This window comes from Phocoena phocoena, chromosome 1 (assembly GCF_963924675.1).
Source record: "Phocoena phocoena chromosome 1, mPhoPho1.1, whole genome shotgun sequence".
Lineage (NCBI taxonomy): Eukaryota > Metazoa > Chordata > Mammalia > Artiodactyla > Phocoenidae > Phocoena > Phocoena phocoena.
In genome coordinates this window covers 109,269,798-109,283,533 of record NC_089219.1, presented here as the reverse complement: position 1 = coordinate 109,283,533, position 13,736 = coordinate 109,269,798, and the positions used below count along the sequence as shown (strand labels likewise).

General features: G+C 46.7%; 2 protein-coding genes across 3 annotated transcripts; one reads left to right on the top strand and one right to left on the bottom strand.

Moving 5' to 3' along the window:
- Nucleotides 1–1,432: 1,432 nt before the first annotated feature.
- MLLT11 (MLLT11 transcription factor 7 cofactor) lies at nucleotides 1,433–6,548 on the bottom strand. The gene is made up of 2 exons (XM_065890516.1): nucleotides 6,394–6,548; nucleotides 1,433–2,729 (listed from the first exon to the last, which is right to left on the bottom strand). The coding sequence occupies exon 2, from the start codon at nucleotides 2,721–2,723 to the stop codon at nucleotides 2,451–2,453; it is 273 nt and encodes a 90-aa protein (XP_065746588.1). The 5' UTR covers nucleotides 2,724–2,729; nucleotides 6,394–6,548; the 3' UTR covers nucleotides 1,433–2,450.
- Nucleotides 6,549–7,324: 776 nt separating this feature from the next.
- CDC42SE1 (CDC42 small effector 1) lies at nucleotides 7,325–13,301 on the top strand. Of its 2 annotated transcripts, none has more exons than XM_065887803.1 (5): nucleotides 7,325–7,431; nucleotides 10,609–10,926; nucleotides 11,454–11,564; nucleotides 12,284–12,372; nucleotides 12,643–13,301. In XM_065887803.1, the coding sequence occupies exons 2-4, from the start codon at nucleotides 10,873–10,875 to the stop codon at nucleotides 12,356–12,358; spliced, it is 240 nt and encodes a 79-aa protein (XP_065743875.1). In that variant the 5' UTR covers nucleotides 7,325–7,431; nucleotides 10,609–10,872; the 3' UTR covers nucleotides 12,359–12,372; nucleotides 12,643–13,301. The 2 variants fall into 2 exon arrangements, with proteins under 2 accessions (XP_065743875.1, XP_065743882.1); XM_065887810.1 differs by lacking the exon at nucleotides 7,325–7,431 and adding an exon at nucleotides 7,551–7,609.
- The last annotated feature ends 435 nt before the right edge of the window (nucleotides 13,302–13,736 follow it).

Below are 13,736 nucleotides of genomic sequence, written 5' to 3'. Positions count from 1 at the left end.
GACTATTTAGCGAGGCGGAGTATTATCGATTACGTGTCTTATAGTTCCGGCAGGGGACGGACCCGATGGTTTGTTTTGGCGCCAAGAACCCCGCAAACCGCTGAGAAATCGGATTCTGCATCGGTCCTGCTCTCTCTTGCTTGTTTTTAGGGGGCCACCCTTAGGGTTGACGAGAAAACCCTATTTCTCTGTCTCAACCTCGGGTGAGGATGTTTGGGACATTGCTGGCTTTGCGCATGAATTGAGCTCTGGTGCCGGACGGCCACATTTCCAGATACAGCCTTAATGTAAGGAGCCCAGAGCCAAGCTGTCAGCGCGAATATTGAAACAACAGAGTCATTTCTTTGTGGGGGGCCTGGAAGAGGATGGAGCATGAGTTTGCAAATCCATTTAAGTACTTTATTTACCAAACAGTTGATTCCCATCTCCACCCACCGTTCTCCTTGAACTAAAGGACAGCGAGAAGTCGGGAAGGAAGACCTTCAAAAATAAGTAAAAATAGAGGACATATCATTGCTCCACTCTTTATTCGATTTTGGCTTTTGTCGTTGATGGTGGGCCTTTCAAAGTCTACGGGGAAGATTTACATGATACCTCCTTCTCTGGACTTTTTTCTTTTTTTGTAATTTATTTTATTGAAGTATATAGTTGATTTACGATGTTGTGTTAATTTCTGCTGTACAGCAAAGTGATTCAATTGTACATATATTCTTTTCTATTCTGGTTTATCACAGGATATTGAATATAGTTTCCTGTGCTATATACAGTAGGACCTTGTTGTTTATCCATTCTATATATAATAGCTTACATCTGCTAATCCCAAACTACTAATCCACCCCTTTTCTGAATTTCTCTAGATCCTGTTCATGTACTTTAAAGGATTTACGGCATACTGCCCAAATTGGTATTTGCAGCTTCCCTTTTTGAAGGTCAAAATCATTCTCATTCTTGTTTACAACCTCTCTGTTGTCCGACTCTGTCTCATATGGTAGGCACCCATAAACTACTTGTAAATTAGTCCAAATAGTTTTTTTTTTTTAAAATGAGGTGAGTTATAAGTAAGCAGATAATGTATTTGGGTTAATTCGTTTATTTTGTTAGGCACCCAGGCTGAGATAATGCAGTGCAGATTTAATGCCATAGGTGCCTTCTGAGGCATCTGGAATTGTTACCTCAAATACTGGTAGTCAGTGGGCAAGCACAAGAGTGGTTGGTTACAGCTTTCTCCCAAAATACTTTAAATAATTTCAAGCTGATTTCACCCTTGTTATCTATCTGTTCAACTTGAAATTCATCATTTTAATGTATAAAGGCTACTCAAACCCTTCCTCAAAGTTGAATATTAGATAAAATATATAAGCTGAACTTGGAAGCAAGGCTAATTTTTGAGATCTATACTGCTTCCTTGTGAAGAGAGAAAACTAGAATCCAGTCCTGGGATTGAATGTCTTTATTAAAGAAGTGATTAAATGGCAGCACAAATCAGCAGCAATAATTTCAGAAGGAGTGGAGACAAGGTGTAGGGTCAGAGTTGATTGTTCATTTCATGGTATCAAGGTAGCTGAAGAAGTGTGCCTGAGGCCCATTTGATCATTATTCTACATTGCAAATGCAGGAGGGCAAAACTAAAATACTAAGGACCAAACCCTAGGCCTTTTAGAAACTGAATAATACCCTACAAATTATCGTAATAGTCAGCAGGATTGCATTTTAAGATTTGAAATCCCAGTGGTTTTCCTTAGCTAGAGTTTTCAGCCCACAGGAGCAAAACTGTAAAGTAAGCTTGAAGAAGGAAAACCCTTTTGAGAGAGCATATCTATTTCTGAAATGATTCAGTGCTTTCCCCTATTGTCATCTCCCATAATGTATTATTTCCTCTTGTTTTAAACCTTTATCCCCAATTTCTCTGAGAAAAAGTGTATTACAGGAAGGAGCAGGACCACCTTAGCCTTTTAGAAATCCTACAGTCTTAGAGCAGATAATCTCAAACTGAAACTTACAGGGTTTTCATCAACACTTGAAGAAATATTTGTGTTTACTGGCCTGGAGCAAGAAATTAGGAAGGTTTGAGCAATCTCTGAAGCTGATTAAAATGAAGTAAAAAAATCAGTCCTCCATTTTGCACTCCATACTACTCTCTGGTGCCCTCATCAGGCCTGTTTTCTGGAATTAATATCTGGGGGGGAGGAAAGGAATCCCTGTGACCCAATACTCCATTGCTTGAACCCTTTACTTTGTGGCTTGAGGGTTTTTGAAAGAAACTGATAAGAAAGAAAGATAAATAAAATAAATAAATAAATAAATAAATAAATCACAACTCTGGCAGATTCATCAGCACCACCTCAACACAATAGAGGGGAGAGAGCAAGACTGATAGGGTAAAAGGGTGGAAAGGAGGGGCTTGAAAGGGCAGGAAAGGAGGGCAAGGTGGTGGGAGAGAGGTCTTGGGCTTAGAGCAAGTCCAATTCGAAGGAGTGGATGCTGGCAATGGGAGCTCTCCAAAAGTTGAAGGTGCTGTACTCAAGGAGGGCATCGCCTTCAGGGTTTTTCTCCTGCTCTGCTCCGGTTGCTTGCCCCGTTGTTTTGCCAACGCTGCTGTCCTTGATCTTGTAGGTGGATGTATCTGACAGACCCAGGCCTTCCAGCTCCGACAGATCCAGTTCTGGAATGGGCATCCTCCAGAAAAGAAAGGAGCTGTACTGGCTACTCACAGGGTCCCTCATAACTTCCTAGAAAGAAACCACTTATCAGTCTTCATGGTATTGCCACCTCTTTGCGGCCCATGGCCTTTCCTTACTGAGAAACTTTACATCCCCATTTGCCTCTGTACATAGTCCAGGTTCCCTAGGACAAGCTTCAGGAATCTTCCTCTGTTACCATTTTCTACCATTTCCTAACTCCTCCCCATCTTGGAATGACTTATTTACTGCCTACTGCTTGGGTCTGGTTTTCAAGGCCTTCCAGAATCTGGCCCCATTCTTCCTAGCAGTAGTACGTTCTCTGCTACAGCTATGCTTATTCCTGTCTTAACTCTCTCCACTCTCCACCTTAAAATACTATCCAAGTTTCAACACTCCATTCAAGTCCCTAGAGGAATCTTTCCCCTGAACTCTTATTATATTTCATATTCTTGATTTCTTCCTGCCTTTTGTTTAATAGGTCATGGTACCTCTGAAAAGGGTTTCCATGATTTTTCTACTTTATATTTTCCTCCCTGCTTTCTAAACCCTACTGTAAACTCACCTCTTCCTGGAGGACATCCTTAAACTTACTCAGCTCCATCTACCCTATTTCTTCCAGTATCTCCCACAATGCCTGTAGAGTTTTACCTGACTATATCAGTTTGGGGTTACAGATCACTGTTATATGTCTTGTATAGGGATAATCTTATCTCCTTCAAGGAACTGAGAGTTTCCCCAAGGGTAAAAACCAGTCTACTTTGTACCTTCTTCACAAGTGCTGGGCTTTAAACACAAAAGACACTCAAGGCTGCTGACTAATTTTCCCTTAGTATTTAATACAATGAATACCTTGCCACTCCCATTTAAAACCCCACAGATAAAACTTAACAGCCTATTTCTCTCTAGCCTACCTCCCCTTCAGAACAACATGCAGGTGCTAAAAGAATTTTTCTATGCCATAACAGGATTGCTTCTCTGACCCAGTGCTAGAATACACCTGATGATAGAGCAAATGGATTAGAAATTTCAGGTAAGGAAAGTAAAGTTTAGATTGGAAGGAGAAAGTCTTTTAACAGAATTAGATACTTTTCCATGTTTTAATGAGTACTTCTCTCACCTTTCCTGCCCGTTCCACCCACACCCTGAACTTAGACTATTATATCTCCCTGCAGCCCCCACCCTGCTGCTTACTAACCAAGGGAAGGGGCAAGAAGCATTAGTTGAAATGTTCCCAAAGGAGCAGAAAGAACATTCCACTGTCTCCAAAAATAGAACCCCCATTTCACAAGGCCTTCCTCCAACAGAGTCCATTGGCTCTCACCAGGCCTTGAGACTCCTAAATAGTGGCCTTAAGTAGGTTCCACAATGCCCCCATATAATGTGGCAGAAAAAGTAGGCCTTAATCTAGAATACAGTTATGTGTGAGTGTAGGGGCTTTAGGAGTGGTAAGTGGGTAGACCAGGATGTTTTTAATGTTAGAGTTACTCTTTTTCTTCTTAGGTTCAAGCTCCAAAATAAACCCTGGGAGCTGAGCATTACTCAGCAGACAAGCTGCTTAAAAGGAGGGTAATTCGGGGACTGTAAAAGCGTGGGGGAGCATGTTGAAAAGGTGAGGTCATCATCCTATGATATTCAGCCCTGATCATCTCCACAGTAATTTGCAGAGGCTTGTGCACAGAAAGCTACAAAAAATGTTGTTCCTATCAACCAGCCAACCCTGGCTTAGTCTGGGACTGTAGAGATTGTAAGAAGCAAACCTTAGGCGTCAGCAGCATTATTGACTTCTTCCCATGGGGATTTTTTTAAACTAACAGTACTAGTTGTTTGCCAATCTAGCTGGCTTCTTTTGTATCCCTTCCCTTACCAGTCCCCTCCAGAGTGAGCTTAGTATAATGCTGGGCACATAATAGGCTCTTTAAAAAATAGAATCATAGGGGGTAAAAAAAGCATAGAATTTTAAAACTAGAAAACGCCTTAGAAATTATCCAGTCAGTTTGGATAGGGTCTCATAATTTCCAGTCTTGATTCTTTTTTGATGTGTTATACATAGATAGTTGCCTGCAGCTTTTTATAATCCTATACCAATATTCCCAAAACTTGCAAGAATTCTTAGTTCCTGAAGAACAGATATTCAGTGGGTTAAGTGTGATTCTGATATGAATGGTGAAAATGCAAAGGCAGAAGAGAGGAAGATAGGATCTGAGAAAGGGAAAAAGCTCTTTGACAAACTGACTCCTTTTCTTCAACCAGTATATGTATAAAAACAGTCCTGACAATTCTGAATGTCTGGCAGAGCTTCTCTTGCAATTAAAAAAGGTAAAGGAAATTGTACAAAATATTAACTTAAAAGGTCCAAAATCTCTAGCCATGCCATTGATTCAGAGACATGTACAGAGTACCAAATGCATTTCGGAAAGGCACTCAATCAAGTATATACAGCATTTAAAATCAAGTCAAGAACATTGACTACACCGAAAATTGATGCTAAAATACCCGAACATTTTAAATTTAATATAGTATGGATTTAATTCCCAAATACCCAAAATTTGCACAGGGTCCCATTTCAGCTAGCTTTTTCTTCCCCAAATATTTTCTACCCATAGCTCATCTATCTTTATATCTCTCATTTACTTATCTTAAAGGGCTTGGACAGTGCCTTGTACCACAATATATGCTCAATAAATGCTTCCCACTATCCTTCATTTTAAATTATTCAGGTATTTTAGGCAAAGGTAATTTCTAAATATCACTGTCTAGTCTTAGAGGTACATAATTAGCAAATACATAGCATAAAGTGGCTCTCTCTGAGCCACAAAGACACGCCCAGATACCCTTTGTCCAGATCCTCAGTGGGACTCTAGGGCCTACCCAACAGGGCCTTGCTGTGTCATGCTGCCACTGTAGAGGGGAGGACAAGGGATGGTGGTGGAGGGGAATGGAACCTCTCTGGCATCTCATTATATGTGTCTCATTCTGCTGCAAATAAGCATTCCTTTTCCAGAATCTGCCCCCATACCTAGCTCTTGTGGACTGTACTGATTTCAATATGGGATCAGGCAGTTCTCCAACACAGAAGCCCCTACCTTCCTACCTCAAACTGCCTCTTTCTTTGGAGAAAAGGTTTGGGAATGGGAGGAGACTGTTAAAAGAAAGATCAGGATTAATCTCAATATTATCTCAATATTATCGCGTATCTCTCCCTCCAAACTCCTTCCTATGGAGACAAATAAGTTTGGGGTGAGGGTAGACACATTAATGGAACACAACAGAAAACATTTGAAGATACAGGGAAGTAGAGGCTAGAGTGGTACAGTAGGACTAGAGATTCATCAAAAAGCTGGGAGAACAAATTGACAGCTTGAAAAGGAAGATGTAGATTACTAAACTGAAGATAATAAAATTAATAATTTTATTATCTCCAGGACAATGTTATAGGCAAACTGACAACTGAAATGAGATAAATGTTGAGAAATAACTACATGTAAATTGTTAGAAATTAATATCTGTGTAAAGGATTATAAGGCATGGATGGAGATCTTAGCAAAGATGTAAAACTGTGAATAACTGCCTATTGTTCACAGCGCCGCCTTCGCTCCTCTTGAACTGTCCCCCAACCCCATCCTCATTTGGGGTCTTCAACCTAACTAGAAGCACCGACTATCTTTTCAGCCCCTTGCCGCCGCCCCACCACCCCCGCCCCGGTTTCGTTTACCTGTTATCAGTGAATTACTAGCGTGTTCCAAAGATGGAGGGAGTACTTCGAGGGCTCCGATGTCTGCTCTGGGCTGGAGAACAAGAAAGCTGTTGGGGCTTTGACGGCTTTGTCTTCTCACTCCCTCTCTGTTCAGTGACTGAGTCAGTCTGCTCAGTCTCCCCCTGCAATGCAGCCCCTCCTAAGAATGGCGGAAGGACTCCCCGCCCCCTCCCGGCCTGACTCGGCTAATTCAAAAGATAGGTTCCAGAACACTTGAGGGAGGGAGACAGGACTAAAGCATCTCCGTAGGCTTATTGGTCTGATTCCCGAGCTCTTCCAGCTCCCCCGTGCAGACTGAGGGTGTAATGAATGAGTAGTTAACTGTCCTCTAATTTTAGGTTTATGGATTAAAAGTCTTGACTCTAGACAACGTGGAGAAGAGGAGTGTCCCTTTATTCCCCAATTTAAGGATTTCAGGTCACCCGAAGTGTTTTTGAGAATCACAAAAATTCTCCCTCGGTACCTCCCGATTTGCCTTCCCACCCTCACAATGGGTAAATAAACCTAGCCCTATTGCATTTGCGGTAGGGCACAGGAACATCGGGGATGCGTGTGCTTCTGCCAATCTCTGAACTCGGTTGGGGCCGAAGGATTTGGGGGCTCCGCTTCCTTTCGCCCCGCAACACCTGACGCGCAAACAGAACGCACGATTCTGGAGGGTCCAGCTTGCGTGCCAGGCCTTCCTCGAGGGTCCGCTTTCCCGGGTTTTCCCGGCAGGGGCGGCGGCCCTCGGGGGCTTCCGAGGCCCCTCCCACGTCCCTCCGTCCTGCAGCGCCACCTCAGTCCAGAGGGGAGCTGTGTGCCCGGCTCCCAGCCGGACGGGTTTCGTAATCGCGTTGCGGCCGTTTCCGCCCTCAGCCAGCCGCACCTCTGCTGCTCCGCCCTCGGCTCCCCCACCGCGCCGAGGAGCGAGCCCGGGAGCCCCACGCTGGCGGGCACCGAGCGGGAGCCCCCCCACCAGCTGGCGCCGGACGCCTGGATGCCGGAGCAGAGCAGGTGAGGCCTCGGACTCGGTCCCTCGGCCCGTGCGCCCCGCCTGCCCAGTCAGGCGGAGACGCACCGGATGCTGGGGGTGGGGGAGGAGGGCGTCCGCGGCTGTCGAGATGCTGGGTCGGTGGCAAAAGGGGTGCGCCGGGTGAGGAGCCGTCCCTGTCCGTGCTCCGGCGGTGCGCAGGTGAGGCCAATGAAGAGCAGAAGGGAAGACGGGTCTGGAGTGTTGTGGGGGAGACGGGAGGTGGGAAAAAGGTCTCTTTTGAGACTCGCCAACCTCGGTGCTGCCGTGTGCCAGCAAACTGAAGCAGAGCTGGTCCGGGAAGGTCTAAATCTGAGACAAGCAGCCACGCCAGACAGTGACAAAGTCGGAAGGATTCACAGAGAGGCCCAATCCTAGTTCAAACTTGGGAGGAGCAGAGAATTTCTGGGTAGAGTCCGGGGGTGGGCAGAAATGGAGCCTATGTGACTGAACCTATTGGGCAGGGGGAGTTGAGGGCCTAGCCCTGTTTCCTCTTAAGCCTCCACAAGACCTTTCCTGGGGAAGGGCACAGTTGGTGCTGGGGCAAATGCCTGTCACTTGACTGAAAGTTGGGGTCCACCCCCACTTCTCTAGAGCCCCGCAGCAGCCCTCATGTCTGGAGGTCTCCATAGGGGACCAGCTGCAGCCCTGGGCTCATAGCCAGAATTGCCCGCTCCATTTTCTCAATTCTCTTTCTCTCCAGCTGCTTCTTGTGAAGGCTTGTCAGGCAGCGGGGTAGGAGGCCTTGGGGCTGGAGTCAGCGGGACCGGGAAAACCGGTTTGGGGCTAGAACAGGACCAGGGAACTACCTCTGTACATCCTTCCTCCCTGGAACCTTTCTCCCATCCATTCTCCTGCTCACTCCCCAATAGTTTTAAAACTCTTAAGCTCTCCTGTGACCTTGGTGTCTTTTCCAGCTCTGTATTTCACCCTTCCTGTTTGGGACTCAGGCCCAAGTCACAGCACTACTTGGCAGTCAGGGTATGGCCTTATACGATCTAATCCTGATTCTTCCTGCTGTTTACCCAGCCCTTCCCCTTAATTGTGGAGTTGAAATAGTGAGTAGTGGGTTCAGGTGCCTCTTCTTCCTGGGCTGACCAGTTGAGGACTTCATTTTTCCTCAACCCACTCTTCGCTAGATATTTTAAAGGAGAGTGGCAGCCAATCACTCTTACTTCCTTTTCTGGCCTGTTCCCCTCCCCCCTCACCACCACCACCACCACCACCACGTTCACCCTGCCCAGTCTTCTCCTCACGCTGACCCCACCCCCAGGTTTCAGAGACCCTTATGTCCTGTGTCCTAGGGAATGGAATTTCCTGGTCACTTCTCACCATCATTGGTCATTTCATGCCAAGTCCCACACACACACTTTCCCTCCACCCAGCCCTGGCCAGGTCCGTGGAAAAGGAACAGAAACGTCCTTGTTCCCTCCACTGCCCCTTTCCCTCTCTCCTCCTCCCCCTCTTCTCTCCTTTTCCCTCCCACCATCCACTTCTGTTCACTCAGCTTTGAGCAAGGAGGGTGTTGGGGGAGAGTCCGGTCTCAGTACAGCGTGTCTGGTAGTGTTGGGGGTTTCCTCTGATTCTTCATTGTTTTCTTCATCCCCTCCCACCCCCCCAACCCTTACCACCCAACACCACCACCAGCACGACAAACCCTGTGACTGACTGACTTCCCCACTGACCACAGCTCCCCTCTCTGGACAGCCGTGTTCTGACTTCCGCCCTGTCTCATTACTCCTCCCCTCCAGTGGTGGGAAGGGAAGTAAGAGAAAGCCTGGACTCCCGGGTCCTTCCATCCCTCAGAAGCTGTGTCTCAGTGTTTCTGTGATCTCATCTCAAGGCTGAGAAGAAACCCTCTCAGTTCTTAGATCAGTGTAGGGTGCCAGAGCATCAGGGTTCCAATCTTGGAGGGAGGGGAGATTCCTATTCAGGCTAAAGTGTAATGTGCGTGAAACTGCCCTGTTTGGAATCTTTGAGGTTGCTTGTCTTATAGCACTAGGGGAATGCAGTGAAAATAGAGGAAACCTATATGTGCCCTACCCTGGCTGGCAGTAATGAAGAGGGGAGGAAGTTCTTCCTTGGACACTAATGCTGTTGGAAAGTTCCTCATGTCTGGTTGGCTGATGAAGATTGGGGGTGGAAGTGGTAAGGAGGGAAGAGAGAACAGGTCACAGCATGAGGGGAGGAGGGAGGGAGGGAGGCCCAGGCCCTATGGGGTGTGAGGCAGAGTGGAGTGGCACGACAGGACATGTGAAGAGGGTGGGGAGGCTGGAAAAAGATTCCTCATGGGACAGAAGATACCTGGCACGTGTACCTACAACCTGTGCACAGATGATCTCCACAAGACACACATGTGGACATGGGGTCATGCAACATATGTGCAAACAGAGGTGCACACAGAGGAGTGCATTGACATAGAACACAGATAAAACAGAGTGTAGGCAGCCCTCAGGAAGGATCTCAAGGTCAAGTAATAAAAAAACTGTTAAATGGCTTCTGGGAGGCGTTGGATCTCAGTTGAGGGAAATGAGGAAGAACAAGGGCAGGGAACAGAGAGGGAAGAAATTCCTCACTGTAGAAAGTCTTAGGTTCCAACCTGCTGCAGTTGGTCACCTAGGACCTAGGTAGTCAAGGCCTCTCTTGGTCTTAAAGAAAATCTAGGTGTTCAGGGTAAGGTAAGGAAAAAGGGAGGGTCAGGGGTGGAGGCCTTGTTTGTGAGAACAAAAAACCACCATTTCCTCTTCAAAGTCACTTAAACGCCCCTCCCCTTCTGCCTTAAGCCCAGGGAGAAGGGAGGTGGAGCTTGTAGCACCCCCAAACTTTGCTCATTTCTGCCAGTATCATTTAGTCCCCTCCCCTCCTCTCTTCCTAGCTTCTAGCCCCCTTCCTCTCCCCTCCGTCGGTACCAGCAGCTACTGTTCCGTAACCCTTTGGTGCCCTTTTGGTTGTTTGCCTTTCTCTGAGAGTCAGACTTGGAGGTTCTTATGTTTGGAGAAGGTTAGTGTTGGTTGTAGGACTAGGGCCTTTACAGGGGAGCAAGAAGATATGGGCTCATCAGGAGCCTTCTCAAAGAGTGGGGGGAAAAAAAAAAAAAAAAAAGAGTGGGGGAGTGGATTTCTCATTAAAGTTTCTCCTCTCTTTACTTTCTGCTCATCCAGGGTTCCAGGTCTGTGGAAGACGTAACCTCGTGCCTGCTTGCCCACCCCACTCTCTGACCTTGCTAGTCTCTCAGGGTCTGAGACACTGACCTTCACCGCTCAGCTTAAGGGCTCCGAGGACTCCACTTTCTCTAGACCTGTCCAGCTGAGTAAACCCAGGGTGTTGTTACACCTGAGGGGAGTGAGGAGTGGGCGGTCAAGGCACCAGAGCAAGAGCCCTCTGGGGCCTCAGGCAGAGACGTGAAACTGGAACCATCGGGGAACATGAGTGAATTTTGGCACAAACTGGGCTGCTGCGTGGTAGAGAAACCCCAGCCGGTAAGTCTCCCCCACCCCACCCCACCCCACCGAAACCAGTTACCGTATACTGGGACATAGATACATCAGTCTAGGATCCGCCGTCTAAAAAGCACACTTCTTGCCGCCTTCTCTGTCAGGATAGCTTCTGTGGCCTGGCAGGTGTGTACATGGAATAAAGGGGACTGGGTGATGGAGGAAGTGAACAGTCCTAGCTATCTCTTCTTTTTCCTGTCCATTTTGAGTTGGACAGGGGTTGTAGGTGGAGCTTAATACCTGTCAGTTTTCCCCACTGTTTCCTCATCAGCCAGAGGTGACTTTGACATGTCCTTTCTTTGTCCAGTGTTCACTCTGCAGGCCACTGCCCTTACCACCCTGCCTGTGTCCTCTCTCTGTTTATGTTGTTCTAACCTTGCCTTTCATACCCTAGTGATTTCCCTGTTGTAATGCCGTATCCCCTTTCCCACCAGGCCCTTAGCTTTTCCCTTAGTGGTTTGCAACTCTTCCCTTCCTCCACTGTGATGTAACTCCCTGTCTTCTCCAATCAGAAGAAGAAGAGGAGACGGATTGACCGGACCATGATTGGGGAACCAATGAATTTTGTCCACCTGACTCACATTGGCTCTGGGGAGATGGGTGCTGGAGATGGACTTGCCATGGTAACAAGGGAATGGGGAGAGGTTGATATGAGGTTGTGACCTAGAACTGTGCCCTTTTTTGAAAGTTCAAGCTGGAGGCATAACAGAATACTCGATGGGAAGCTAGAAGCTAGGATTCTAGTCCTGGTCTCAGGCTGCATAAATCTGAGATCTGACATTTCAGTTCTCTCCTAGGCTCCCTCATCTTTACAATTAGCAGATTTTTCTTCATTGGATGGAGGATATATATGTCTTAATAGTTACTTGGAGGGCTTTTTCCAAAAACCATAACCCTTCTTTCTATTAACTAAGAACTGCTATCTCAGCGCCACAGTAAGTCATATTGTGGTTGGGAGTGTTGGGACAGGGAAAAGGCTGAGCACCTCTATCCTGAGTAATGTTTAATATGCATTTCTGCTCTCAAAATAAGGGAAATGGGCTTGGAGGTAGTGAAGGAATCTTTTCACCAGTTATGAAACACAGATAAATATGGGAGAGTCCTTTGTGAGAGGATCTTACTAGTAAAAGACCCACTTTGTCTCATCCTCGTGAAGGTCATTGTGAAGGGAGGCATTGAGACTTACTTCCCTTGGAGAAATAGAGATTATTTTTAACCTTTTCAGATTGATTTGATTTTGTCAAGGAGATGGGGTCAGCCTCTTCCCTGGAGGGCACAGGGGAGCTCTTTTACTGTGCCATATGAAGATTTAGGAGAGGGTCTCACGTGTGCTTTTTCACAGACAGGTGCGGTTCAGGAGCAGATGAGATCCAAGGGAAACCGAGACAGACCGTGGAGCAATTCTAGGGGCTTGTAGCTCCAATACGACTGGTGAGTGATTAGAGAAACCCATCCAACACCTCCAGCCCCCTGCCTCGGAACCGTGATCCTCTGCAAGAATGGGAAGTGAAGGGAGGAAGAAAATTAGAATGGAAAAGTCAAAAAGGTAGGATCCAGAAAGGCAGAGAGAAAGGGATGTGCAGACAGGTAGAAACAGAAAAAAAGAGCACACTGTGGAAATAGTTAAGTGTGAACCAGGTGGTACCCTCTCCCTAAGGTTTTCTTCGAGGCTAATCTTCCTTCTTTTTTTCCTTTAATCAGGTTCCACTGTGTGTCCAGCCTTCACCCTGTCCAGCCCAGAAGAGATGCTGGCCCTACCAGTTTCCCTCTTAGAATCAGTAACCCCAGGGCCCCTCTTTTCCCTATCTAATTGTGCCTCAAATGGCTTGGGGGCTGGACTCCCTCTACTCCCTCTGGCTGTAGCCCCTGCTGGAGATGGGGTCAAGGCAGCAGGACTGACCAAGTGACTACTGGTTGGCCAGAAGGAGCTCAGCTGAAGCCCTGGACACTATCAGATCTGAGATAGGAGTTTTCTGGGAACTTGGAATGAGTTCCCTTCTCCTGAATGACGGTCTAGGTGCCATATGTTTGTAAACTCTTAACCTGGAACTCCTTAAATGTGGTGGGTAGGTGAGATTACCAAAGCTGAAGCCGGCTTTGCTAAGAAGCTCCCTACCTACCTGCCCTTATCTTTCATCCTGGAATGAACTGAAGCAGACGTCAAGCAGGGTCTGGGAGGGTGACCACTGGCTAGTCTACTTTTTCTCTTTAGATCTCAGACTTGAAACTCAGTCCCTCAGTATCTCTCTGCCAATACCAGGGTCTTTCTCTAGGTAGGCCTCTAACCCTATGTTTCTGTAGCATTGCTGGCTCCTAAGATCTTTCCTTTTTTTTAAAAATTAATTAAAAATTCAATTTAAGATGAGTTCTCTTAATTACCCCCATCCTGCTACTACCTCTATCCTTAATGCCATCCCTGTCAGGAGCCTTATTGTTTCCCACTGGATAAGAGTTAAGAGGTGGGTCTTAACCTGAAGTCTTGGGGATATGCCTTCTGCCCACCTCCCTGCTGGCGAGGGATCTTGGAGAGAAACCCAGAATGCGGCAAAACTAGGAGTTATGTCTCAGGGTAGACTTACTGATCACTGAGAATGGGAGTGGTGGTGAAATAGATAGGTTGAAAACAATCATCCTTGAGTGATCTTAAGATCCTCTGGCATGAGAGCCGGAAGACCTCTAGAGCAAGTTTTCTCAAACTAGGCACTTTTGACATTTTGGGCTGGATAATTCCTGGTAGTGAGGGACTGTCCTGTGCATTATAGGATGTTTAGCAGCATACCTGGCCCACCCTAGTT